General features: G+C 37.8%; 2 protein-coding genes across 2 annotated transcripts in view; one reads left to right on the top strand and one right to left on the bottom strand.

Annotated features, from left to right (window-relative positions):
- Nucleotides 1-173: 173 nt before the first annotated feature.
- rcc1l (RCC1 like) lies at nucleotides 174-11,379 on the top strand. Its single transcript, XM_081366736.1, has 12 exons — nucleotides 174-412; nucleotides 805-1,101; nucleotides 2,636-2,765; nucleotides 3,163-3,291; nucleotides 4,592-4,658; nucleotides 5,100-5,151; nucleotides 6,454-6,538; nucleotides 6,731-6,912; nucleotides 7,076-7,163; nucleotides 9,144-9,317; nucleotides 9,531-9,616; nucleotides 9,921-11,379. Exons 2-12 carry the CDS (start codon nucleotides 817-819, stop codon nucleotides 9,996-9,998), a joined length of 1,356 nt encoding a protein of 451 aa, XP_081222862.1. The 5' UTR covers nucleotides 174-412; nucleotides 805-816; the 3' UTR covers nucleotides 9,999-11,379.
- A 320-nt stretch (nucleotides 11,380-11,699) lies between these two features.
- The window catches only part of castor2 (cytosolic arginine sensor for mTORC1 subunit 2), an 18,611-nt gene continuing 4,161 nt past the window's right edge, over nucleotides 11,700-26,149 (bottom strand). The window contains exons 2-9 of the mRNA XM_081366738.1: nucleotides 23,339-23,409; nucleotides 21,937-22,130; nucleotides 18,589-18,721; nucleotides 16,721-16,844; nucleotides 16,243-16,353; nucleotides 14,952-15,034; nucleotides 13,710-13,804; nucleotides 11,700-13,615 (exon numbers count right to left, since the gene is read on the bottom strand). Coding sequence (XP_081222864.1) covers nucleotides 13,550-13,615; nucleotides 13,710-13,804; nucleotides 14,952-15,034; nucleotides 16,243-16,353; nucleotides 16,721-16,844; nucleotides 18,589-18,721; nucleotides 21,937-22,130; nucleotides 23,339-23,409 — 877 coding nt within the window. The 3' untranslated portion in view covers nucleotides 11,700-13,549. The remainder of the gene's footprint in view (nucleotides 13,616-13,709; nucleotides 13,805-14,951; nucleotides 15,035-16,242; nucleotides 16,354-16,720; nucleotides 16,845-18,588; nucleotides 18,722-21,936; nucleotides 22,131-23,338; nucleotides 23,410-26,149) is intronic.

Below are 26,149 nucleotides of genomic sequence, written 5' to 3'. Positions count from 1 at the left end.
CAGAATACATTACCAAAAACGAATAATCTAGATTACATTACCAACTACAATTTTTGTTATGTAATTTGGAATCAGTAAAACAATGCCATGACGATGCACTTTTGCACTTACTTGAAAACACGGGAAACGTCCGTCACCTACAGGCTATTTCGAGCATTACACTACTATCTTGTATGTACGTCATGCGTCATGCGTCAGTGCGCGCGGAGACTGTCATGGCCGCCTCCATGGAAAACATGTTAGAGCAGCATAAAACACAGAGTGGAGTTTATTCACGTTATATTACTGTTTATTTTTTATTTCGCTGTTTACAGATGTACAGATATGCGCATGTCTGAATCATATTATGTGACAAGAAGTATTTGAAACAACTTGACAAATATATTATAGAGGATTTTCCGATCTTTGAGCGGTGAGTAACTGTAACGAGTTCACCTCCAAACAAAATAGAGTACAAAAATACAAAAATAATAATGGTGTGATATGCTAATACAGTGTTGATATATATATATCGTAGTAGTGAAACTCATGTACTGTGGTATTTACAAGGTACACCATGGTACCTCTAAGAATACAATGGTGCATGTCCAGAAAATAATGGTAGTATTACATTTAGTATTGTGATCACCATATTTACATGCTGTTCCAAGGTACTTCAGAGAATATGGAATTGACATGGTACATGTCCCAAAAATAATTTAAAAATAATTCATACCATTTGTTAGCGTTGGAAAATTCTCTTAATTTCCCTAATATTCAGTATTGGTGTTAAGTATATCAGAATTTATTTTGTATTTTATGCAGGTGCCTGTCACAATGGCTTTAGTCAACATGCGCTCCTGTGGCCGTCCTGGTTTTCATCTGGGTCTCCGTGCGTATGCCACACGACCCAGTGGCTCCCAGAGGAAGCGGGAGCAGCAGGATGACACCCCTGTGTTCCAGTATGTGGGTCAGCACAGGAAGCCCCAAGAGAAGGTGTTCGTGTGGGGCTTCAGCTACACGGGAGCTTTAGGGATCCCAAGCTTTGTTGTGCCGGACAGTGGCAGGAAAAAGCCCAGGAAGTACCAGCTCACACCGTACCGTCTGGATACTGAACAGAAGGTTATGTCCTACCCTAGCTTTAACAAAAATTGGCAAAAATATTTGGAATGGGTTTTCAATTTTTAACACTAATGTTAATTTCTTCTAAATTTTATTACATTTTCTTTCATTGCAAATTCAAAGCCATATACATAGACAACAGCCATAAACATAATCTTCCCCATCCAGACTTAACCCTGACATACAACCTATGTATTCCAAACACTCTTTTAAATAAATAAAAATATTAATAATAGTAATAATATTATTATAATAATAATAATACTTAACCCTCAAAGATACAATTTAATTCCATCAAGTATGGTCAGCCACATATTGGCATTTTCTTCTTTTGCACCATTACATTGAGCCACTGATAGTTCCATATATGCAATGTCCAAGAACTCCATATACCACTGTTTTAACTGGGCATTCTTCCATCGCTGAGAGATCATCTTCTTTGCTGCTGTAAGTCCTGCAAGCCATATGCGTCTTTAACAGTAAAATACAAGGTTGAGCTATCATTCAATAACACAACTTAAGAAATTTCTATTTAATAACCCAGACAAAGCCTATGAAATAGCTTCCCAAAAGTTACAAACCCCATTCACAAGACCAAACCACAATTGGCTGTTGAGAGCACCGTTGACAGTTTGGTAAAGAAGACCTTTTAACCCTCTCAATATAATCGATGAACAAAGTTAAAATGAATATTTTGATGATTTGGATTTCTGGAAGCTGACGTCAAATTATTCCATACAGTATTCCCATCAATGTCAGACTGTGGAATCTTAAGATCTTTACTCCATAGATATTTAATAAAAGTTTTTTTTTTTAATGCATTGAAAGAAGTCTCTTATGCTCACCAAAGCTGCATTTATTTGATAAAAAAAGTATTACTGTGAAAAATTATTACTTATTTTACTTAAAGTCCCCCTGTAGTCAATAATTGTATCCCTTAAAACTCATCTTTGAGCACCAAAATTACATATTTAAAAATGTTTTCCTCTTTCATGCCTTAAAATAGCTTGAATGCAACTCTACACCCTTGCCTCAATTAGTTTACATGGTTCTATGAATATGCAAATTAGCCCCTCCTCCACTCACTCACACCAGCTCAGAGATTCACTCGTTGACGATCACACGTTGACGTGATTGGTTACAAGGTAGTTTGTGACATCAGAAACGATTTTCAAACTGTGTTTTTGAGACTGTCTTTGGTTCACTGCAGTTTTAAAGAGAAAATTTTCAGCAATGGTGCCGACTAAAGCACATTAAAAACACCACATAGACATAAAAACAACATTAAAAGCTTGATTTTCCCCACAGGGGGACTTTAATAATTTGTTTCTTTTTCAGGATTCTTTGATGAATAGAAAGTTTAAAAGAGCAGCATCTATTTGAAATAGAAATCTTTTGTAACATTAAAAATCTCTTTATTGTCACTTTTGATCCATTTAATGCATCCTTGCTGAATAAAAGTATTAATTCCTTTAAAAAAAACCCAACTCTTTTAAATGGTAGTGTATGTTGTGTGTGTGTGTGTTTTTGGTAGATTTCCTCAGCAGCCTGTGGATATGGCTTCACCTTACTGGCCTGTAATACCAAAGATCTGACCAAACTGTGGGGCATGGGCCTTAACAAAGATTCCCAGCTGGGCTTTCAGCGTACTCAGCATGACCGAAGTAAGAAACCCCACAATCCCATTGCATTCCTGTTAGTAACTCATATGCTCTTGGTAAAAACTACCCATACAAGCAAGTTCCTGTTATACCAGAAGGATCAGAATGCACTCTATATCACTGGGAACTTCAAAAAATACTGTAGAGCCCCTGTACTTTTTTAGGGAAGTAGGTTTGTTACGTTAAAAAGTGTTTTTTGAGTTCTGGTCTGACGTTTGAGGGTAGTGAAAGTGTTCACTTCATGTTCTGGCTGATGTTGATGATCCATTCTGTTCTTCTTTGATGGAATGAGTTTCCAACCTTCACCCAATCTACTGGGACCATTACAACGTTCAAGAAACAACCTTTTCCTCAAGCACTTTATCCTTCCTAAATCAAGCGCTTTGTCTTGTGTTTGTAGATAAAAGTTACGAGTATGTCCTGGAGCCGTCTCCCGTGTCTCTCCCGCTGCTGAACCCTCAGGAGACACGCGTGCTGCAGGTCTCATGTGGACGCGCTCACTCTCTGGTGCTCACTGACTCTGAGGGAGGTGAGCAAACGTTACCCATGTTTCCATCCAATGTTGCAAATTGAACTTATTCGCAAACTTGAATATCACATAAAACAGTGCAGAATAAAGAACCGTTTGTTCAAGAGAACAAAATCGTCACTTCCTGGGAAATTAGTGTATGATATCTGCAATAGAAATGAAAGTTTCTGTAATCGGGGAAGCAACTGTGGCTCTTTTATTGTACATCATAAATGTCTTGCGCCTCAGATCACGCAGACGAAACACACTAAATGCTGTCATGTTGTCTTGCGTTCGGATGTCTGGTGTTTAGGAACGCGATCATGTGAAACAGTTCTGGAAGGTCATTATACCAAATCATTTTGATGACTTTTGCTCAGGCATTTCAGAATGACCAAGCCAACATTTGAGATGCTGTGCGATGAAACTGATCTGCTTGTTAGCCCAGTTGTTCAGTCAAAAATCAAAGTCGTTGTGTGTTTTATTTTGTTGTACACTCCTGGGCAAAAAAAAAAAGGCTAAAGATAAAGTCTTAACCACAAATTATTGGTCAGGAAATTAGCTAAATTTAAGCAAATGCACTACTTAAAGGGGTGGTTGATTATGATTTCACTTTTTTAACTTTATTTAGTGTGTAATGTTGCTGTTTGAGCATAAACAACATCTGCAAAGTTGCAATGCTCAAAGTTCAAAGCAAAGGGAGATATTTGCTTTTAAAGAGATCACTTTTTAAGGACTACAACAAACGGCCGGTATGGACTACACAAGCTTCCTCCTGGGTTAGTGACATCACCAACCCTAAAATTTACATAAACCCCGCCCCCTGAACACGATTTATAGATTATCAAGACAGAATATGCTAATCAATGACTAGAATATAACTACACATAAGATGCATAAATTCATCAACTAACCATTCAGAAACGTCATGTTGCATTCTACATGTTGTCACCTCTTCTTGAGTCTCTCCATCATTGTCTGAATCCCGTTTGAACATTGACATTTTAAGTGCATGTCTGTGTGAGGTAAAATGATACAAGCTACATTCAGATGCAAGTTGTTAGTAAATCTGGCCCTTAGTGTGAAGATTTATTATCATTTATAAAGCACTTTTTTTTAGTGTCCTTGGGTCTTCACTCAAGTTGTAAAGATGTAGTTACAGGTGTTCAGATTCTATATTCAGTAGAATGAATTAGAGGAAATGTTCCTGTCCAAGCATTTAGATGCCTTAAACTGCGGTAATTTCTATTTCAAATGAAATGAAATTGTGCTGTAGTGTGATGAGTGCTTCATGTCTCTCGTTCTCTGTCTCTCTCATTAGTTTTCAGCATGGGTAATAATGCTTATGGGCAGTGTGGGAGGAAGATTGTGGAGGATGAAGTGTACAGGTTTGTCCTTCAGAAACATATGTCCAATATTCTGCACCAAAGGAAACTACTTCACATTATGAACAATTGCTTTCCCTGGATCCCAGTAGCCTTGAATTATCCACTGTGCATAACTTTGATATGCTATATTTTGTGATTAGCTTAGAGTGAAATGATTATTCAGTATAATGGGGAATTGGGTTTATAATTCATTTATAATAATGTTCAGCAACATCAGGGGCAATATTATCAACTCAAACACAAGCCATTTCAAACACAACCATCATCCAAGCAGAGAACGTTATGTTCTAGAATACATATACATACTCTTGTTTCCTTTGCTAATATCCACATATTCCTGAATCCTGAGCATATGGGTTAAGCTGCTTTTTTTCTTCCTGAAAACTTGTTTAAGAATAGGATTTCTGTCTAATGACTGTCCCTTTCCTATATTCCCTGCAGTGGCAGTCATCTTGTTCATAAGATTGAGGGTTTTGACAGTCGAGTCACCCAGGTATGTGATGACACTTTACTTTATTAGCATGATATGTTGGTTATTCATATGTGATCCTGGATCATAAAACCGGTCACAAGCCGCACGGGTATATTTGTGGCAATAGCCAACAAAACATTGAATGGGTCAAAATTATCGATTTTTCTTTTATGCCAAAAATCATTAGGATATTAAGTAAGTAAAGATCTTTTTCCATAAATATATTTTGTAAATTTTCTACTGTAAATATATAAAACATTTATTTTTGTGAGTGAATGCAGCAAAATCGCAAACATAAATGGACAATTTTAAAGGTATTTTTCTCGATGTTTTAATTTTTTTGCACCCTCAGATTCCAGATTTTCAAATAGTTGTATCTAATATTTCAAATATCGTCATATCCTAACACACCATACATCAATGGAAAGCTTGTTTATTCAGTTTTCATATGATGTATACATCTCAATTAAAAAAAAATTACCCATGTGATTGGTTTTGTGGTCCAGGGTCACGTAATGTGATGGTAAATACAATGATATCAACATTGAAATCATGTGATGCATAATATATTGTTTCCAAGACACAACATTTTTAGTAGTAATAATAGTTCCTATTAACCCTCTGGTGCTGTTCATTCATTTTTGACCGAAAGATTTGACGTTTTTTTAATATATATATATTTAATTTTTACTTCATCATAATGGTACAAAACTTGGCACTTGCTGTGCGCACACACACACAATCAATGTAAATGGTATTTTTGTGCAATTTTCATGACAATAAATGTACTTGAACAACTTTTTTCAAGTTCACTTTTAAAATGTATTCACTTTCAACTTGAAGTGTCTTCTTTAAAAAGAGGCCAAACTTAAGTCTGTGCACTAAATCATTCTAAATTTATTTATTTTACAACTTAAATTGTAATTCAAATTGGAAATTAAATTTTCAGGTCCAAGCTCAAAAAGTGAATAAATGGATTATAACTATTGCATAAATATAATTTTGTACCATAAAACCACCTAAAAGAACTAGTTTAAAAAAATAATAATTATCAAACTAAAATATAGTACTATCAGCATTTAATTGAAATAAAAACAAATTTCAGCCATTTTTGACGACACGCGAACAGTATCAAATGGTTAATCTACTTAATGTACCCAAATTTCTCTCACGTTTTCTTCTTTTGTTGGACATTTACCATTATAACCTTCATTTAAGCAAAATATGATGCATTATTATTTTCCTTTGAATCTGGTTTGAGATATGACCTGGACCTGTCTTTGTGAGATTCACTCCAACTGTCCTGCTCCTCTCGTCCTGTAGGTGGCTTGTGGGCAGGATCACAGTTTGTTTCTAACAGAAACAGAAACGGTGTATGCCTGTGGGTGGGGGGCAGATGGACAAACAGGTTTGTTTCACCATCCGTCTGTCATTATCTCTGACCGTCTCTTTTATTTCAGTCCCTCTTTTTGTTGCACTCCATTATTAAACCTGCCTAAAGGCGTTTTCTAAAAAATGTATCCAGACAACACTAGGTGACTCATAGCTGAGAACATGTGAGCCTTCCCTCACAATTAATGTCTCTGGAATGTATTTTAAGGTCTGGGCCATCACAACAAGGCCTCCTGTCCGGTGCCCGTCGGAGGAGATCTGGCTGGGGTCAAAGTTCAACAGGTGACCACATATGGAGACTGTAGTTTGGCCGTGTCCACAGATGGGCAGGTTTTTGGTTGGGGAAACTCTGAGTACCTGCAGCTGGCTTCTGTCACTGAGGCCACACAGGTAAAGAGGTCAACACACACACACACACACAACAACTGGCAAACAAATACCAGAAATGAAGTGACCATTCACTGTTATTGAATTATCCTGATATGTACATAAAAGTATGTGTAAAAACAACAGTACCAGGCTGTGCAGCTCATTTGTAAAGCCTGATTTCCAGATTAGCTCGCCGCGGCTGCTGCCCCTGAGGGGTCTGGGTCGAGTCAGACAGGCGGCGTGTGGAGGAACACAGGTGGCTGTACTGAACGGTAAGATTACAGTCTTATTGAGGCATAACATCCTAGAGTTTCCTGGAACAATTCATTACACTTGCAAAAAACAAAACATTGTACCATTGTGTTCTCTGAAGTACAATATAAATATGGCAATTATTTAGTACCATACTTTGTAATCATTTACATTACATTTATATCTAGTTCAGTCAAGAAACTCTAGATCTGCAAGCTGTCTCACTATAACCACAAGCCTCTTCTGATTCTGCAGCCAATGAGATTGCTTGCTTAACATTCATACAGTCTGGTTCAGTGTTTGCTGTAAGCTAGTCCTGCAGCGTGCTGTCAGAGTTCCTCTGAAACTCCTCCACCTCCCCCGGCTCCACCTGCCTAGATCCGCTACAGGATTTATATGTATATTCCAGTGTTCATTTCCATTTCGTTCCAGTTTTAATAACGGCATTTTTTCACAGATGAAAACGAGATGAGAACTAAATAAAAACAGTTTTGAATGACAAAAACTAAGACGAAAATCTATTGACATTTTCGTCAACGAACAAAAACTAGACGAAAATGTTCGGTAGGGGCGATTTGGGAAGAGATCCAGTCAGAACTGATGTCCTGCGTCTGTGGTAGATGCGCACATTTGAACTGTTACCTGCTGCTCTACCCTGAGGGACTTAAAATGTCAATGTACTTTTCAAAATTTACTTCAAAAATGTAAACGTCTGGGAGAAAGAGAAGAGCAGACATACGGATAGATCTGAATAATAGTGACGCCGCAAAAGAGTGCTCTATTCGGTATGGTTTTCTGTGCGCGCACACACCCGAAGCGTGCAGCCATGCTGAACTGAGCTTCTCTTTCTTTTCTTTTCTGAATGGACAAATACACACAACATAATGCCTGCATGTCCATTTTGGAGAGTATTCACGTAAACACAGTCGGTTATGTCTTTGTAGAACGTAAACAGTTGTGAGAAGAAGATCGGATGTGCATTTGGCGCAATTGGATTTGGTCTTAAAGTGACAGTGTGTAATAAACCTAATGCCGTTTGTGCACTTAATATTAATCGAACAACAAAAGAAAAAGAGAAAAGCATCACTGATTTTAATAGCTTTAATAAGGATTCATTTTATTTACTTCATACAAATAAATGTGTTTGCTTGAAAGAATAAAGAATGATGTATGCAAGTTGTTATAAAGAATATACATTCATTGAAAAAAAAAAACGTGTTCTACTTTAGGAGAAGTGGTTTTATTTAATTTTAAGATTTCACAGCAGTTAAATCTGTGTCTCTATTGCATGTTCAAACTTTTAAAATCATTCATATTAACAGGTTAATAATGTTTTCTCTGGGACTATGTAATGGGTTTGGAAATTTGAGAGAAATTCTAAATTAATGCATTACAATTTAACCAAACCCATTAGATTTTAGTCGACTAAATCTACTGTGGATCATGACACTCTAGTGACACCATGCCAGGTTTTGCCTTGTCATAGACATAGGGTTTCCCCTATTGGGATCGTGTATATTTATCAATAATCTAAATATTTACATAATTTTTATCAATATTCTTAATTATTCTAATATTTTATAACCAAGATTCTAAATAATATTTTCAAATGGATTTGACTGTCTAACAAGTGTGGGAATCCCAGCTCTAAATTTCCCCCAAAAAGTATTTATGACATACCACTAAAAATATTGTTTTTTTTGTGACCAATTATACAGTATCATGAGGTAAAATACTGCAATACTTTGAAATATCTATTTTTGTGAATCTACTTCCGTGCTTTACCCAAAACCCTATATATAAACTAACTGAATATTTTATTTCCATATTTTAAAGACATGGTTAATCATAATTCAGAATGCTCAATGGGTTTTAATGTCTGAATGCATAATTGTTGAATAGTACCTGCCATACAACTATTGTGGGAAAAGTTTGACGTAAATTGACGTTGCTTTGTAATTTTGGCTTATGTAATGAATGAAATAACTTAATCTCTGTAGAGGAAGGAGATGTGTTTGTTTGGGGTTTTGGAATTCTGGGAAAAGGCCCAAAACTTTCAGAGTCTGCTGTCCCAGAAAGAGTGCCAGCCACATTTTTTGGGAGGTCAGAGTTCAACCCCAGTGTGAAGGTCTCGTCCATCCGCTGTGGACTCAATCACTTTGCAGCAGTCACAGGTAAAAACTTCAAGCTGAACATTATCTTTGCACGTTAATTCACTCAAGATATCAAGTATTGTGTAGTTTTTAGACATTTTAAATATGCTAACACACATTCTCCTGAAAACACCTGCTTGCATAACCATGTTGGTATTAAATCCAGCCTGTTTCCTGGCCAGCATCCATGTAAATAGAAGGCTGAGTTATTTGCTACATGAATATTGTTTTCAGATCGAGGTGAGCTGTTTGTTTGGGGTAAGAATGTGAGAGGATGTCTCGGCATTGGGAAACATGATGACCAGTATTTTCCATGGAGGGTAAGAGAAGCCAACAATGCAGCTTTTTTTTCTTTTAACATGGAAAACATTTTGCAAACTGGGGCTTCCAATCATTTTTTTCGACCAAATTAATTGTGACACGCTGATTAATTATCCAAATGAATCTCAGCTAACCACACATACATATTTTCTGAGAAAAGCCCCCAAATGATCACAACATGCTGCATTATTGCAGAAACATTAAATAGACAAAATATATGAATTGTTATTGTGTTAACACTATACCCAGTAGATGTTAGACGTAATGCATTTTCTTTATCCTAATGTTTGTCATTTGTTTTAGGTGACAGTGCCAGGACACGTGAAGGATGTTGCTTGCGGTGTTGACCACATGGTGGCGCTGGTCAAATCCATCATATGAGACTGTCGTTGTAGATCCAGGCTATCTTCTCTTGCACATCTCAGTGACTTCAGCGAACTCCATCAGCAAGCAAGGTTTCATGATTTCTGCATAAACTTTGGACTTGTTAAGGGCCCTCACTGAGGAGTCTTCATGTCTCACTGCATCAAGCAAGCCAAGGATGCGTTTAAGGTAACATAGAAACAAGACACCTCCTCTGCTGTTTACAGTGTGGACTTCAAAAATAGACGTGAGTCTGACACCTAAATAACGCAAGACCTATTAAGTCTTATGTTGGCTACTTGACATTTTGGAGGTTTCCTCAATGTTTTGGTATTTCGTCAACACTGTTCAAACTAAAGCCACATTATCAGTGCTGTTTCTGCATCTGCTTTTCTTGTAAAAACAAACAAACATGGTTTTTAAAACTACAAGGAAGGCTACACAAATGGTATATTTAAATTAAAGCACTTTTTTGGCATAAAGTGGAGTTATTGTGACAGTTTTGAACAAGTAAAAATGTGGGGCCGGACTTGCTTTTGTCTGTGGGGAATTGATTGGATGGTTGTGGTTTGCTATTGGTGGATCTCATCTGAGTGACATGTCCCGCCCTCACACCAGTAAACGCATCATCAGAGAAGAGAAGTGATGTCGCTGCATGAGGGAGGGAGTTATTTTAATGATTACAAGGGCAAATGCATTAAAAAAATTATGCAAACTGATAAGTCATTTATAATAAATACTGCAATATTTAATTTCATGGTGACTAAGATGTTAAAGCTGTTAGTATAATGGTTCTTTCAAGTTGAGTAATGAATTTCCATTACATTACATTTGTGATCAAATGCAATATAAGGTAATGGGAATTCTTTACTCATATTATTCATTATTAAACAAACATATCATTACTATACTAAAATTCTATAAAATTAAATGTGTATAAAATAATCGTTTAAAAACGCAATAACTAGCTGATGATTTATTATATAATGCACTGTAGATATCATTATGTTTCCAGGGCTGGAAAAGCGTTTTAAAATTCCTTTATGTGCAGGTTCTCCTTGACTGCGAGAACCCTGAACAAATGGTCAACAAATTTTTTAAAGCGAAGCAACTTTTAAAGACCCCCTGTGGTGAAAATATATATATATATTTTTTTATGTTCTTTATACGCATGCCTATGTGGTGTTTTTAATATGAAGTTGCACATGGTTTGTCTTAAAGCATAAGTCAACACCACTACTCTTCCTCCTCTGAATCCTATCTTAATATGGCTGAATTAAACCAGCATTTCCACTTGCCGTTGAGCAAGTGGATCAGATATTTTGATCTGCATAAATGAGGCAAGGGTGTTGAGTTACATTCAAACTGTTTTAAGGCACAATAAAGTTATTTTCACAGGAAAAACAACATTTAAATGTCATTTTGGGGATCAAAGATGAGTTTTAAAGGATAAAATTATTGACTACAGGGGGACTTAAACTGATCATTTCTAATGGAAAAATGTGTTGTTGGATGCCTTAAATATAAATGGCAGACATGCAAGAGCAGACCGGGTCTCAAGCCACTTCAGGAAAAACAAAAGTTTAAAGTTATATTAAAATTCCTCTATCCTTCATAATCATGTACATTTTATTTGTACCAAACTGTACTGATAGATCACAAGGTTATAGTACCATTTATAAAGCAGTATACATTCTGAGGGAAAAATAAGGGAATAGATGAAAGTCACCCTCTTTAATGTGCAAGTATAAAGGAACAGTTTCTGACCTACACTTTGTGTCAAGAGACAGAAAAAAAAAATCATGAAGGTAAAACACAAGTAATCAATTCATGACCTTTTCTGGTGTCTGAGCTGGTTTAATCAAATTCTCAAAATCAATCATTTGTATGGGTAGTTAGAAATAGCTTCAGCAAATATCATCCCACAGAAATCATTTGTAAATCACAGATATGACTAAATCGCTTTATAAACTAGACAAGAAATCTGCAATTGGCACATGGTCTAGCTTGGCATGGTGTAAACCCCCACTGTACGCTTAAGAAAACATGATTCAAACAGTGGAAAAAAGGAGAGTAACAATTGAATAAAATCAAACCTAAATACAAACTAAGCTGAAAAAAAAAAAATGGTTTAACGTCTTTAATTGTCAGAGAACAAACAGGTCACCCCTTCTTAACACTGATAAATGTATGGTTTAGCAAATTTCTGCTTCATAGCTGATAGAAGAAAAACTTGTGGAAAGAGACACCCATCCATGTGGAAAGAGCAACAAGTGACGCCTTCTAAAACAGACTCCTTCAAGGGGAAGAAACTCATCCCCGGTATTTCACATCAGAAGAGTAAGATCTGTAAGATAGACCTTAAATAAAGTGCAGACAAGGGGAGCTTGAAGGCCTAAACTAACGCTAGTGTCTGCGACACCTGACCTTAACTAACATTCAACGAACGACAGGTTTCCCCCAACAGTTTCCTCAATGGATGAAGAGACAGCTTCGCAAAATACTCAAAAGAGCGAGTAGTGGTGAAGACGAAAGAGGCATTTTGTGCGATCGCAAGCGCGCAACGACTCCAGGGCGGAAATAAAAAAGACGTCCTCATCAGACCAAACTTTTAAAAACAGTATACAGTAAACTGCACGATTCATGTACTTGTGTGTGTGTGTATTTAACCTGAACAAGTGCAAGTGAAAGGTTTCACCTCACCTGAATCCTTTCCAATCACTTTCCAAACGCTGCCAACTCGTTCGGGTGGACAGAAAACCCATTGATTGTACTTTAAAGGCAAAAACAACAACAACAACAACAACAACTAATTCATTACCCAGCCACTTGGCATTGAAATGTGTATATAAGGATTAAGGTGAGGGGAAAGAAACAAAAGCTCTAAATAAAAACGGGAAACTTTCCGAACGAGCGTGAAAAGCCTCTTTCAAAGACTTAACTTGTGACTGGACCATTTTGCAGAACGTTGAAAAAACAATAATACCCTGAACCATCAAACTGCATCCAGAAAAACATCACGTTTTAGACGAGGAGCCTGTTTATGCCCCGTGTCTTGGCACTGCAAGGGAAAACAGGAAGGGGGAGGGGGGAACTAAAACTAAATCTCGAGATTCATTGGAGTACATTCTGTGTCCTCTAGTCTAGGAAGAGGACCTGCCACTAATACATAATAGTTATTTTCAACGTCTTAAGAATTGCTATCTGAAGTCCAGGCCCTGTTGCCATGGTAAAATGACGAGAGGAGGAGTGGATCAGAGGAAGAGGGGTGGGGGAGAAAGAAGAAAAGAAAAACACTGGATTCACACACTATCGCAGGGTCCCTGTAGAGGTGCTGGGCAGGGATTAAGGGTTTTCTTTTTAGCAGGAAACGGACAGGAAGTGATGTTGTCGCTCAATACTGACTGCAAGACTAGAGTCCCCCCGCCCCCCCTCACTTATCCATTCCCCTTCAGATCATTCTCCCATAACCACCCCCAGAAGCAGTCCTCGGGTAAGATCTTGGCACTTTTAAGAATTATAAGAAATCTAAATGTTTTCACGGACATGGGACCTTCCGTCCAATCACCTCACTGTCCTGTGCTCTCATTGGTCCTCAAGGCTCCGATCACGCTCTGGATGTTCTCCTCAGGAACCTGGGTGGAGCAAGATGGCTGGTGTTAAACATTGCCCTCGCTTTCTGTATATTAGGAGATGGGAAAGCGTTTATATGTGAATGCTGAAACTCACCAGAGCGTGATCGAACTTGAAGGTACTGATATAATAGGCTGGAATGTCAGCGGTCGCCAGCGGTTCAGATATCTGAGCCACAATGCCACATTCATCTGATGGAAGACAAACGACTTTCATTAGAAATTCAACAACAACATCCTCAAGTTTAAAATTGTGCATTTGATCTTATTTACTGAGGTGTACTGTGCTTAGAAGTCGGGTCATTTGTTCTGCAAATTTCACATGAGGGATTTTGCATTGGGTTCAGCTGGCCATGCAAATTTACTGCACTGACCGACCGACGGCTGCTTGGTTTGAAAGTGACTAGTGTGTGTGAGTTGTGCTTCATACATCGCTACGCAATTGACAAAAGACCTTTTTTTTGTCTACAAAATTTGGCCAAACAAAAAAAATGTGTGCAGAAAGCTAGATTTTTACAATCAAATAAAAGACGGGCATTACAACATGATGGGGCTAAGCCTTTGCTAAAGTGCTCTAGGGGCCCGTTTACACCTGGTATTAAGATCCATTTTGGCGTTTGGATCACAAGTGGACGACACTAAATACAGGTGTAAACGGGGTCTAAAATGTTTTGAGCTTGTCCACTTTTAACCACTTCCAGAGGTAGTAGAAAACGTATTTGACCAGATTGCTTTCGTAGTGTAAACGTTCATGTGGTCGAATGTGTTCAAACAGCCACAAAAGACTGTCTACTCTCCGCCTACTGACCTAATGTGTAATGTGACCTAAGATTATGGGAAGTGCGTTATACAGATGGGATTTAAACTTTGTCGGCTAGAGACCCAAGTTTGGGTTGAAGATGAAAAATGTACCAAGCACAATGTTCTCCAACCATTCCTGATTTCTAACACTGACAGCTGCAAGATCAAGCCGAACGTGTGAGCAGAAACGAAAGCTGATGCTCTACGTATGTTTTTCCGTCGTCTCCGGTCATGTTCATATGTAAATTGCGCGAGCTTATTTTGTCTATTAGTCTATAAAAAAAACAAAACATACATTTACCAGCCCATAGACCCTCCCCTTGAAGAAATCAGGACAGAAGTGGTTAAAAGTGGACAAAAGAGATGGATTAAAACCATCTTAATATCAGGTGTAAACAGGGTCTAGGTGTTTTTAGCACATTCTAGGTGGTTGATTAATGGTCCAAATCAAAAGAACCAACCCTCAAATTCTGGTTCCTAGATATTGCTCAGGTCAAAGGGATTTTCATTGGCACAGTAACAGCAAGCTTGAACTCACCAAACCCTAAGGGTTGTCCTCCGATGCGGACCATTTTCCAAAGCTCTCCTGATGCACTGGTGAAGAGGACGTTGTTTGGAAACCTGACAAGAAAAGAGCAGCATCTAAACCATATATAATGATAACAGAACAAAGATACTGTACATTTAATTAGAAATGGAAATCAGAAATATATTCATGAAGCAAGTTACATTTTAACTGCACACACAAAGACATGATTCAACAAGCTACAGGATGGAGGTATTTTTAAATAGAATATTTAAAGAATAAATCTGAAGAAACCACTGCAGACGAAGTTGAGTCAAAAGACAAAGAAATCCACTTTACAACTCATGCAGGTCCATAAGTGTCATTTAACAATGAACTGAAACATTCAAATCAATATAAAATTATGTTTGCAAGCCATTTTACTTTAATTCACATATAAACACTGATCAATGCACAAGCAGCAATGAGGTTTATCATCACGTTACGCAAACTATGGCTGAGCTTCTGAATGAACCAATGAGGTTTCATATAAGGTTTTATTACTTTACAATGTCTTCGTGAACTTTTTGCAGTGTCAGAGTTTTGGTTGTGTGGACTTCCAATGGAAGGACAGAAATCTTTCAGGTTTCATTAAAATATCTTCATTTGTGTTTTGAAGATGAACGAAAGTCTAATGGGTTCGGAATGACATGAGAGGGAGAACTCATTTTTGGGAGAACTATGCCTTTAATGTGACATTTCCCTTTGAACAAGGAAATGAGTTTGGGAATTAATTGGATCAAGAAAAGTGGGTGTTTAATACAAAAGTGTTAGAAAAAAATAATGTAGTAGGTGAAGTCAGCCAAATTCAGAGGTGGTGCAAATTAGCAGGTTTTAATGAAAGCCTTTTCTCCTTTGGAATAGACCTTAGTTATGTTAGACGTCATATCGAAACGTCAAATGAAAACGAGGCTGTGAAGGACAGACTTACAGTCTTTACAAAGGCACACACTGTATAAAGATTAAGATCACATAACTTTTAAAACTGTTTCATGGAGTTTTTTTCTTTTTTCGGAAAGAATTTCATCAGCTGAACAAGTGTCATGTTGTTAAACAACAATACAGCCCATTGAACACACAGTATTCCATCTCTCACAACCTTGTTTTCATTCAGGTCAATATTAAAATATGGCGCTACCCTGACAAAGGTCTATATCATTCACTGATGAATCATCCACAAGACAAGGGGTGTGTATTGAGAATGTAAATGTGTTTTCATGTTGACTTTAATAGAGGGTGTTCAGGCAGAGCTGTGTGGTCTAACCTCCGGGTCGTCTGCTCATCCATAACTAGAGAGATGTAGCCCTCGATCAGGGAGAAGGAGAAGAAACGGATGTGTCCAGAATCCTCGCTCTGCCCCCCAGTCTCTTTTGCTCTGTAATAAAGCACAGCAGGGATTCTTGTCATTGCACAAGCTTCTTTAGAGCTCAGCTGACACTTTTGCAAGGAATAGGAAAAACGGGAGGAGTGTGATAAAGGCCACTCTGATCTTATCTTTCCCTCTAAGGGTTGGCCTGATGCCACTGTCTGAGCAGTAAACAAGTTCAGCCACTATAAGGAAGGGCAAACTAGTACAACTACACACTGCTCATCTTGTCTCCAGTCTTTTCTCCCGTCGTCACGTAATGCACTCCCTACAGCGACCTGTGTGTGTTATCATCATTCTCTAATAGATCTGGCAGATGGGTCTCGGTTATGGCCATATGTGAGCCAGGAGGAGAGGGTCGGCATGGAGCTCTTACCCGCCCGAGTAGAACATGACGTCCATGAGCAGCGTGGCCACCGAGGGCAGCGTGTCGGGGTCAAGGCTGGTAACGCAGAACATGTTACTGGGGCTGGAGAGCGGGTGAATGATTGGCCGAGGGACTGAGGAAAGAAAGAATAAGAAGAGAGTCGTTTATTTTACGATTATGTACTGTAAACATTCAGGCATTAACAATGCAGATCCAGGATGTTTCATGAAGGGATGTATCTGTAAACCTGACAAGTTGTTTAATCCACCTGAAACGATGCTCAAAATGCTCAACGACGCTCAAAATAATGCCCTTTAAATGACTGCATATACTATTTTCAAGATAGTCTGCATGATTTATAACAGCAGTCTGAAACATTGCTTATATAGCTATTTGGCAACCAGTTAATATCACTTCCAGTCTAGGTGACACCAGTCACCAGGAAAGTCATTTCAGATGCAACTTATTACATTTTTAATGGAAGTTTACAAAAACAACAAGTTCTTTCTTTTACACTAACGTGCACCAAAGAATTGTGCACAATAAGATCAGGAACATATGTTCAGTTGGTCAGACATGACAGCCAAAGGCAGAAGCTGAAGCCTAACCACACCACGAACACTTTCAGCAGGAGTTTCTCTATTGCACTGACTGACTGACTGCTGAATGTGATGAATCTAAGTCCAAGTCTGTGCATCACGGCAGTAAAATACGGTCTGATCTAAAGGAACAGTTCACCCAAAAGGAAAGAAGAGTATTTTCTAGGAAGAAGATATTGTGAAGAATGTTGGTAAACTAAACAGTTTTGGTGACCACTCAATTCCACTGTATGGACCAAAAAAAACAGACATTTCGAAGAAAAAAAATCATTTTTGGGTATCTTTAAATTTCTGAACTGCCTGAAACGAGTCGTCAGTAATTCCATGTTTTATTTCCTTGTTCGAACTGTAGGTTTGTAACAAATTTGCATAATGCGAGCCTATGGTCTTTATTGCCTGCCCACAAATGACGTCGTCTTTGACCCTCAAACACTGTTGTTGTACCCGAGACTGGAAGAGTTTGATTTGTTTGTCGGGAAGACGCTGTTATCTATTATGCTATTTTAAAGGATCCTAATTTTGTTTCTTTCAGTCTCCTACACTAGATTCACATGCATCCAAGATCAAAAACACTAACTTTCTCATATTGTACATTGCAGCATCAGTGTCTCAAACGGTTCGATCATGGATTCGGTCTCTCTAAACCCCTCCTTTCCGAGAGCCTACTCTGCTCTGATTGGTCAGATGGCTCATTCTGTTGTGATTGGTCTACCGCTTATTACAGCGTGTCGGAAACAAAACGACCATCTTAATTTCAACTCTGCAGGCTTCCCCATCACTCGTACACACAGTAATATGAACAGTAACGATGGAGTCAGTTTTATCTTATCAATTTGAGCCTGAGTCCTCATCTTTTGGAAGTGCAAGCAAAATGTCTTCTCGACATGCTGACAAACGACTCTTCCAGTCTCGGGTCCAACAACAGTGTTTGAGGGTCAAAGACGACGTAATTTGCGGGCAGCCAATAAACACCATAGACTCGCATTATGCAAATTTGTAACAAACCTACAGTTCGAGCAGGGAAATAAAACATGGAATTACTGACGACTCGTTTCAGGCAGTTCAGAAATCACTTCTTTCATTTGGGAGACAATAACTATTTGTAACGCACTTTGAAACTTTGCAGACCTTTTACATTCACAAACAGCTACATTACACACTATATGAGCGGTTATATCAGAAAAAGCATAATAAGGGCACTTTAAATCAAGGAAGCATCACTTGGTACTTTAAGACGCCTTGTGTCGACACATACACAGACTAATGACTGATGGTTACCTAGTTTAGGCTTGACAAAACCATTGGTGACCCCAGTACTGTTGGCAGCAACAGTTTCTCCGTTGACAACCCTCAGCAGAGTGAATTCTGAAGACAGCGTGTGCATGACCATGGGCAGATCCCTCTCTCGAACCTATGGACAGAATCATACATCAGTATTTAGTTTTTATTTAATAAACATACTATAAGTGAGGTTCCAGGTTAAATGAGCTCAGGTGTTCAAGGAAAACAATTACAAAAATGCTTGCAGACAGTGCCAAACCCTGTTGGATAATAATATATATACACTCATTATGTACTGTGATATCTAAAACAGAGATGACAAATACCAAGCAAGTTATCTGGAAGCGCTTTATCCCTCCTTCTACAGTAGGGATCTGAACAGAGTACAAGCACAAGCCTAATCAAACTTTTTTTTTTTTTTTGCATTTGGCAGAAACGTTCAGATGTTTCAATTAATGAAAACAGCATGAAAGTTCAATACACAAACACGCACAAGTAGAAATCCTTATTATATTAAACACAGCTTCTTCCATTTCCTTCAGTAACCAAAACAAGCTGACTCAAACACATGATCACATTCACAAATGAACATTCATTTGCATTTCAAACACCACTGCCAACACCAGAATACATAACAGTAAAAACAATACATAAGGATGTCTTAAGCAACCAATTAAGCTGAACTTCAAAGTGTACCAGTGAGGTCCTGATGGGTGCACTAAATGAGCAGCACACAGCTTTTCAAGGGTAATTATCTATGGATATACGGTTTCCTTGGACTATTTTACAAGCTTATAAAAGCTCTAACTGTTATTAACCCAAACAAGAGCAAACATTTTACACGGCTACAACAACAGGACAGGGCAAAAATATACACACACATTTAAATTTTGCTTGCAATATCACAAATATTGCAATCATTTTAATTTGCCTATTAGGTTTATGTTGTAATGGCATCTCAGACGCAAAAATAGTGTTAGAGTTGGTAAGTTTGATTTATTTCTGTGAAACAGTTCAAACGGCCTGTTTGTAGTGAACGGATTCAAACAATTCGACAATTAGTTTGCATCATCACTCATCTGTTAAATCGGTTTCATTTTTACATGTTTTTAGTACAAATATGGACATATTTATAAAAAATATTTAAAAAATAATTATTTCTGGTCATTTCGTTAAGAACTGGGAGACAGAAAGCGCTCAGATTTCATTAAAAAGATGTTCTGAAGATGAACAAATGTCTTACGGTGAATAATTAATGATTTTTGGGTGAACTAACCATTTTGAAAAAAAAAAAAAAAATCATCAAGAGGCTGAAATATAATATCTGGTATATTTTAGGCCATTAAGTCAGTCCTTCCCAGGGATGGAAATCTTAAATCCATCAACTCCTCAACATTCTCTTTCATTATTTTATAGTGATCCAAACAAAGGAGACAACACTGCGCTCTAGGCCTGATAGGCCAGATACACACGAGGATTTCTGCTCCTAAGGTTTTGAGTAAGCAGGCCAAGAGTTGAGGATGAGAAGGAAATGTCCTCTCCAGTGGCCCAGCACAGGAGGCAGGTCATCTCCTCTCTTTCTATAAAGCTCTGATTATTCCTCTGGCTGGGAGCATCTGGTGTGGAACGTGAACTTTCCGGTAAATTCCAGCAAGCGGCTGCTGATCCACAGGCTTTATCCTCTTTACATAACTACCCCCAGATTACCACCACTCCCACATTTCTTGATATTTTCATAAACAGGCTCTGGTGACCGTGCCGCCACTGATAGACTGGGCATGTGTTCACAAACACACACACACACACACACACACACACACACACACACACACACACACACACACACACAGTGGAAATGTGCTGAGATGACAGCAGCTGGCTGTGGTCATGGTAGATGGGTTGGTTTAACGAAAAGAGAAGTGATGACTAGCTTAGTATTTACTGTAAGTGCAGTTCATGATAAAAGTTTGCTCATCCAAAAGCAATGATCAGACGTAATGCCATTATATGCCATGTCCTTATATCATATTACAAACAACAGTTTCAACCCTGTGTTTTAACTGCAGATAAGATGACATATTCAGACCACAGATCAAAGGGCTTCTTTTTATATAATCTGTCGCAATAGACTGGCTCATGTTTGTCATGTATATACTGCAGTTCTTTTTCTTATGATAAATCATGAATGTTTTCATCCTTATACTGGTTTTTAGTTCTTGATTACTGTAATTAATGAGGTTAGTCTAAGTGTAAACCCAGAATAAATCGGAGATGACTCCATGATGTACTATAATCACTCTCTCACATTAGCTGTGTTTCTATCCACCTATTGTTGTATCGCAAAAAAAAATGCTTGGTGAAAACGGCAAAATGCGCATCAATTCTAAAATGCGCGTACAAAACATGTGCGCTCAATTGAGGTGGATATGTTTTTATCTGATAAGACGACGTGCATTAACTATGATCGAAACAAAATTACAGAAAAAAATCCCTCGACGTGCAACAGAAAAACTGGATTGGAAAACTGGACTAACCAACGGATCAGTTTCATTGCACAGCATCTCAAATGTTTTAGTTATTTTCAAATGCCTGAGAGCCAAAGTTTGTTATCAGATTAAATTATGTATAATGACCTTCCAGAAATGTCTCACATGATTGTGTTCCTAAACACCAGACATCCGAACGCAAGATAACATGACAGCATTTAGTGCAGTTTGTCTTCATGCTCCGAGGCGCAAGTAGGACAAAAAGAGCCACAGCTGCTTCCCTCGAATGCAGCAACTTTCCTTTTCATGACATATATTTTGTGCCAATTTTTGCTCTCTTGAACACATGGGATGGAAACGGTGCTCTATTCGCAAATGTTTTATGCAATATTCCAATTTTCTGCAAGATTTTCAAGTCTCTTTTTTTAGTTTAACTTAATTTATTTGAACAAAAATACAGTAAAAATTATGCAATATTATGAAATACTATCACAGTTTAAGATGACTGTTTTCCATTTCAATATATTGTTAAATGTAATTTATTCCAGTGATGAAAAGCTGAATTTTCAGTAGAATTCCTCCAGTCTTCAAAAGTTTGGAGACACTTTCACACTGAATGTTTGTTTCTCTTGATTTTCATGTAAAGGATTTTGCTACAGTGCATGAAACCATTTCTGAAGATAAATATAAAGTATGCTTGCGTATGAATTTCCTTTTTCTCGCGTGCATATCACTTTTAAAAATGTACTATTTATTTGTACGTCAAACATTTTGATGAGGAAAATGACTGAAAAATGTATTTGGTGGAAATGCACACACTACAGAGTAAAAAAAGCACCTAAGCATCTATGACACTCACCAATATAAAATCAGTCTGGTATGTTGAGAGCATAAATACAGAGATATTATGGTCTGCCAATGGAGCGATGACTGATTTTGCGATTTTCGTTACTCCGATTGGCTGAGAGCTGGTGGCGCTCCCGCCCCCGGACACCACATTGAGAGCCAACCACGTCGCATCGGCCACACTGAGATACTCGGACTCCGGCAGCTCTGAAACAGACAAAAACAGAAAAACAAGTGTCAAAAAATATGACATTGTGACATTCTGAATATGCAAACGCTCTTTGCTCGATCTATCTAAAGGTACTATGTGAGGAATGAATTCTGTCAAGACCCTATGAAATCATGACAGCTTTTTTTCCCTGTGTTGATGTATTTGCTGTTGAAACAGGAAGTTGGGGTGGGGCATATAGCACAACAGTTTGTCCCTTTTGTAAAACAACAAATAGCCTAGCCTGACCTTGACATGATTTGCTAGTTGAAAATCTGTTAGAGGTGGTTTTAGTGAGAGGGACTTTCTGATTGTACAGCAACAGGACTTATCAAGAGTTTTACTGTAGTGTAACTTGTAATGCAGACGCATGCTTTTTCTGTGAAGTTGCTTTGAAACGGTATGCATTGTGAAAAGCGTGGGGGTGTTGACGGACTCTATCTACTCCATCTGTGTTTTGATCGCCGTTCTGAATCCCATCCAGATTAGATTTTCTCAGCTTTTTGTTCAAAATTTAGCTTTTTTTTAATGAAATTAACCACCCTCAAGTGTTGATAAAAAAATAATGCTGATTTAAAAGCAGATGATCTGTTCTTTCTTTTGACATACTGCATGTTCAGATAGTACAAAAAAAATAATAATTCTGGGGGCCTTGAAAGTTGAGAAAATTATCAAAAAATGCTACTTAAAAAAAAAAAAAAAAAAAAGTGGCGGGGAAAGAGTTAAAAAGTGAATTTTGTTGACTCACAGCTTACAAACACTGACTAATAGCCACAAAACTTAATTGATTTCATTAAATTGATAGCATGTGAAATACGGGGGAAGATCCGGATCCGGGTGGAAAAGATGCCAACAAGCACAAATTTCAGGGGATTTTTAAATACCTGTACCTGTTTCGCAACACAGAGCTTCTGGTATCCATGGCAACAAATGGGTTTCACCTTGGTAACCAGTGTGTAATGACATGGATTCACTCAATCAACCACAAAACCAAAGCCACTGACATCTTAACCCCTAGTAACCCATAATGGAAATGTGTGTGTTGGGTTGGTGGGGTATGGCTGACGGAGCAATATGTGGTCAAACATTGGCAGGGAGTCGAGCTACAAGGAATTATAGAGAATCTGTGATACTTTACATGACTTAATCTTGCCTCGCTGCACTAAACCCAGTGCACTCTTAGTAAAAGAGTAACCACAACACCTACCTTTAAAGCCATCTTCATCCACGATGATGGTGTAATCCTCCGGAGTTTCAGTTAAACTAAAGAACTTACATCTGTGGAGAAGCAAAGAGAGAAAGAGATGGAAATTACGAGCCAAGAAGGAGCAGAGTTAATAACATATTCATGAGAGGCTTTTATGAACATCAATGTAGTCCAACAGCCTCACACATATCACTTTACAAGTCTATTGCCCAGGCTTTGGGATTTGAAGGATTAAACTTTGTCTCACCATTGAATGGACACGATTCATGAACGATAGAAGCTTGTTAAGGAGAGGTGACTTTTGAAAGCTACGTATGAGACAAGCAACACTCATATCGAAGGACCAGAACATCATAGTGACTTTGGTAGCAAACAATTTGGAAACCACCAAGAACAGCTTGAAAACACACAAAAAACACCCCAAGCTCAATGTATTCATGTTGGATTCATCAAACCTTAATAAAACTTTCAAGAAAATGTTGAATATTAAAGAGTAATAAATGTGAATGTAAACATCTTAATTGTTTTTTAAGGGAAAAAGTTTTAAACTTTGGCAGACTATTTTTAATGGACATAAATAGCTATGTTTCCATCCAACTATTTTTATGTGCATTTTGGGATATCGCATCAAAAACTGCTGGATGGAAACGCCAAGATGTGCATAAATTCTGAAAATGCACATAAAAAACATATGCGCTCATTTACTAAGATGGAAACACACATAAATAAAAAAGACTTTGCGATGGGATGTCACGGCATAACTGGACCAACCAGCGGACCGATCTCATCGCACAGCTCCGGAAATGCTGTTTTGGTCTATCTGGAATGCCTGAGCCAAGTCTGTCGTCAAAGTGGTTCAGTATAATTACCTCCCAGAACTGTCTTGCACGACTGCGTTCCCAACAGATAACACATTTATTTTGTTTTGTCTGCGCGCTCTGAGACACAAGTAGTTCATTAAGTCATTTTGTAGAACGGAAGTAAAATTAGACACTCATATCCATGTACCAGTGGCTGGATGAATGAACTGATCAGACTAGTCGTAAAAGTTAATCTACATTTTTTTCTCTAAGACTATTCCTATCTTTTAAGTTACATTAAAAGGTAGATCTGTCTAATTTGAATTAAGACACAATCGCTTTATATGATGAACAGATTTAATTTAGGCTTTTATTCAAATTTAAACATTGATCAGCGAGCATAAACAGAAGCTCAACCAAACCTGCTTGATGCATGAGAACAAACCTCATTGGTTCTTGCAGAAGCTCAAACGTGCTGCGTAACAGGAGAACGAACCTCATTGGTTCTCACACGTCAAGCGAGCATGCTTGAGTTTCCGTTTACCACAACTGATGTGCGAGTTGATGAATGTTTATATGTGAATAAAAGCCTAAATTCAATCTTTTCATAAAAAGTGACCGTGTCTCTTCAGAAAATTTGGACTAAACTGCTCAGGATTATGATTCTGAACTTTTTGAAGTGTCATTTTTGATTAATTGAAGAGCTTTTGTGACTGATGTTTACAAAGTGTATAGGCATAATGCAAGTGGGTTTTGGTGACTGTAGGTGTTGGCTGCACCATCTTGTGTTTTTAATATAGAACTTGGTCTTTTTCAGTTAGAATAAATACAGGTTGTTATTGTTTTGGTGAATGCTTGTTTCTCAGATCATAAAAAAGTGTGCTCCCTTATGAAAGTTCAATGCCTCCGCCATTCTATATGCTCTGGCGACGGCCCTGCTCACACAGTATAATTTATTTCACCAAAGATGACAAAATAGGAAAGATATATCTGAGCTGCATGTGCATGTGCAAGCATAACCAGTAATACATTGCTGCACAAATGCCATGTAACCGCAGCTGGCTCATAAAGCTGCTTGTACATGACTCCAGATACCAGGTATGAGTAGTCCTTATTTATGAGCCTGTCCACCCACATACTGTATCATTTTGCCTCTAGGGGGAAGGAAGGCAACTTGTTGACTGGAAAGCAGCATCTTATCTGATACTGCTAAAGTGGTGCTGGGTGACTTTTTTCAAGGTTTTTGCAAGCTGTTGTATATTTCTGGTGCTGTGTCACTTAAGTGAATCATTTAAAAACCCTTTTAGCCTAGAGGTGACATGACACAGCATATAGAAGTACAGAAAGGTACTGGAGTGTGGATGGTATTAATGAAGTAATGTTGTATTATTTCAAGCACTAGGCCTAACAGGAAATGCTCTGCTGGGTCATAACCAGTGTCGGTCAAAGTTACTTTTAAAAGTAATGCTTTACAATATAGTGTTACTCCCTAAAAAAAAAGTAACTAATTGCATTACTTAGTTACTTTTTATGGAAAGTAATGTGTTGCATAACTTTTTCTCACCTGGGCTGGGCTTGCATGTTTGTTTGTTAATAACAAAAAAGGTTTTGGCAAATGTAAATGCCCTTTTACACCAAAGGTGAAATGAATAAGCCTCAGTCTGAATTCATGTAGCTGTGGAGGGCAAAGCTCAAACAAACCTTTCAGCTGTGCTGCCATTTTGCAGAAGAATAGGATGCAGTAGAATATAGTTCAACAATTACTTCAGCAATAAAAAACTAAAAATGAAACACAAATGTGATGTTTATCCGAAGTCACTTTTGCATATTAGTATGGTTGAATTAAATCATCGAAGGTCAGTGCAAAGAAATTGGTAATAAAGTGAGATTAAATACAAAGTGTATTTGTATTATATTTAATTGTTGAAGGTTTGCATACTATTTTTATTCGTTTTTAAGGAATACTGAATTGTTGTTGTGCAAGTGAGACGAGTAAATGTATGGTTACATT

This window comes from Scardinius erythrophthalmus (assembly GCF_964197995.2).
Source record: "Scardinius erythrophthalmus genome assembly, chromosome: 5".
Taxonomy (NCBI): domain Eukaryota; kingdom Metazoa; phylum Chordata; class Actinopteri; order Cypriniformes; family Leuciscidae; genus Scardinius; species Scardinius erythrophthalmus.
Note: the sequence above shows the minus strand (reverse complement) of the source record. Positions and strands in the feature narration are given on the sequence as shown.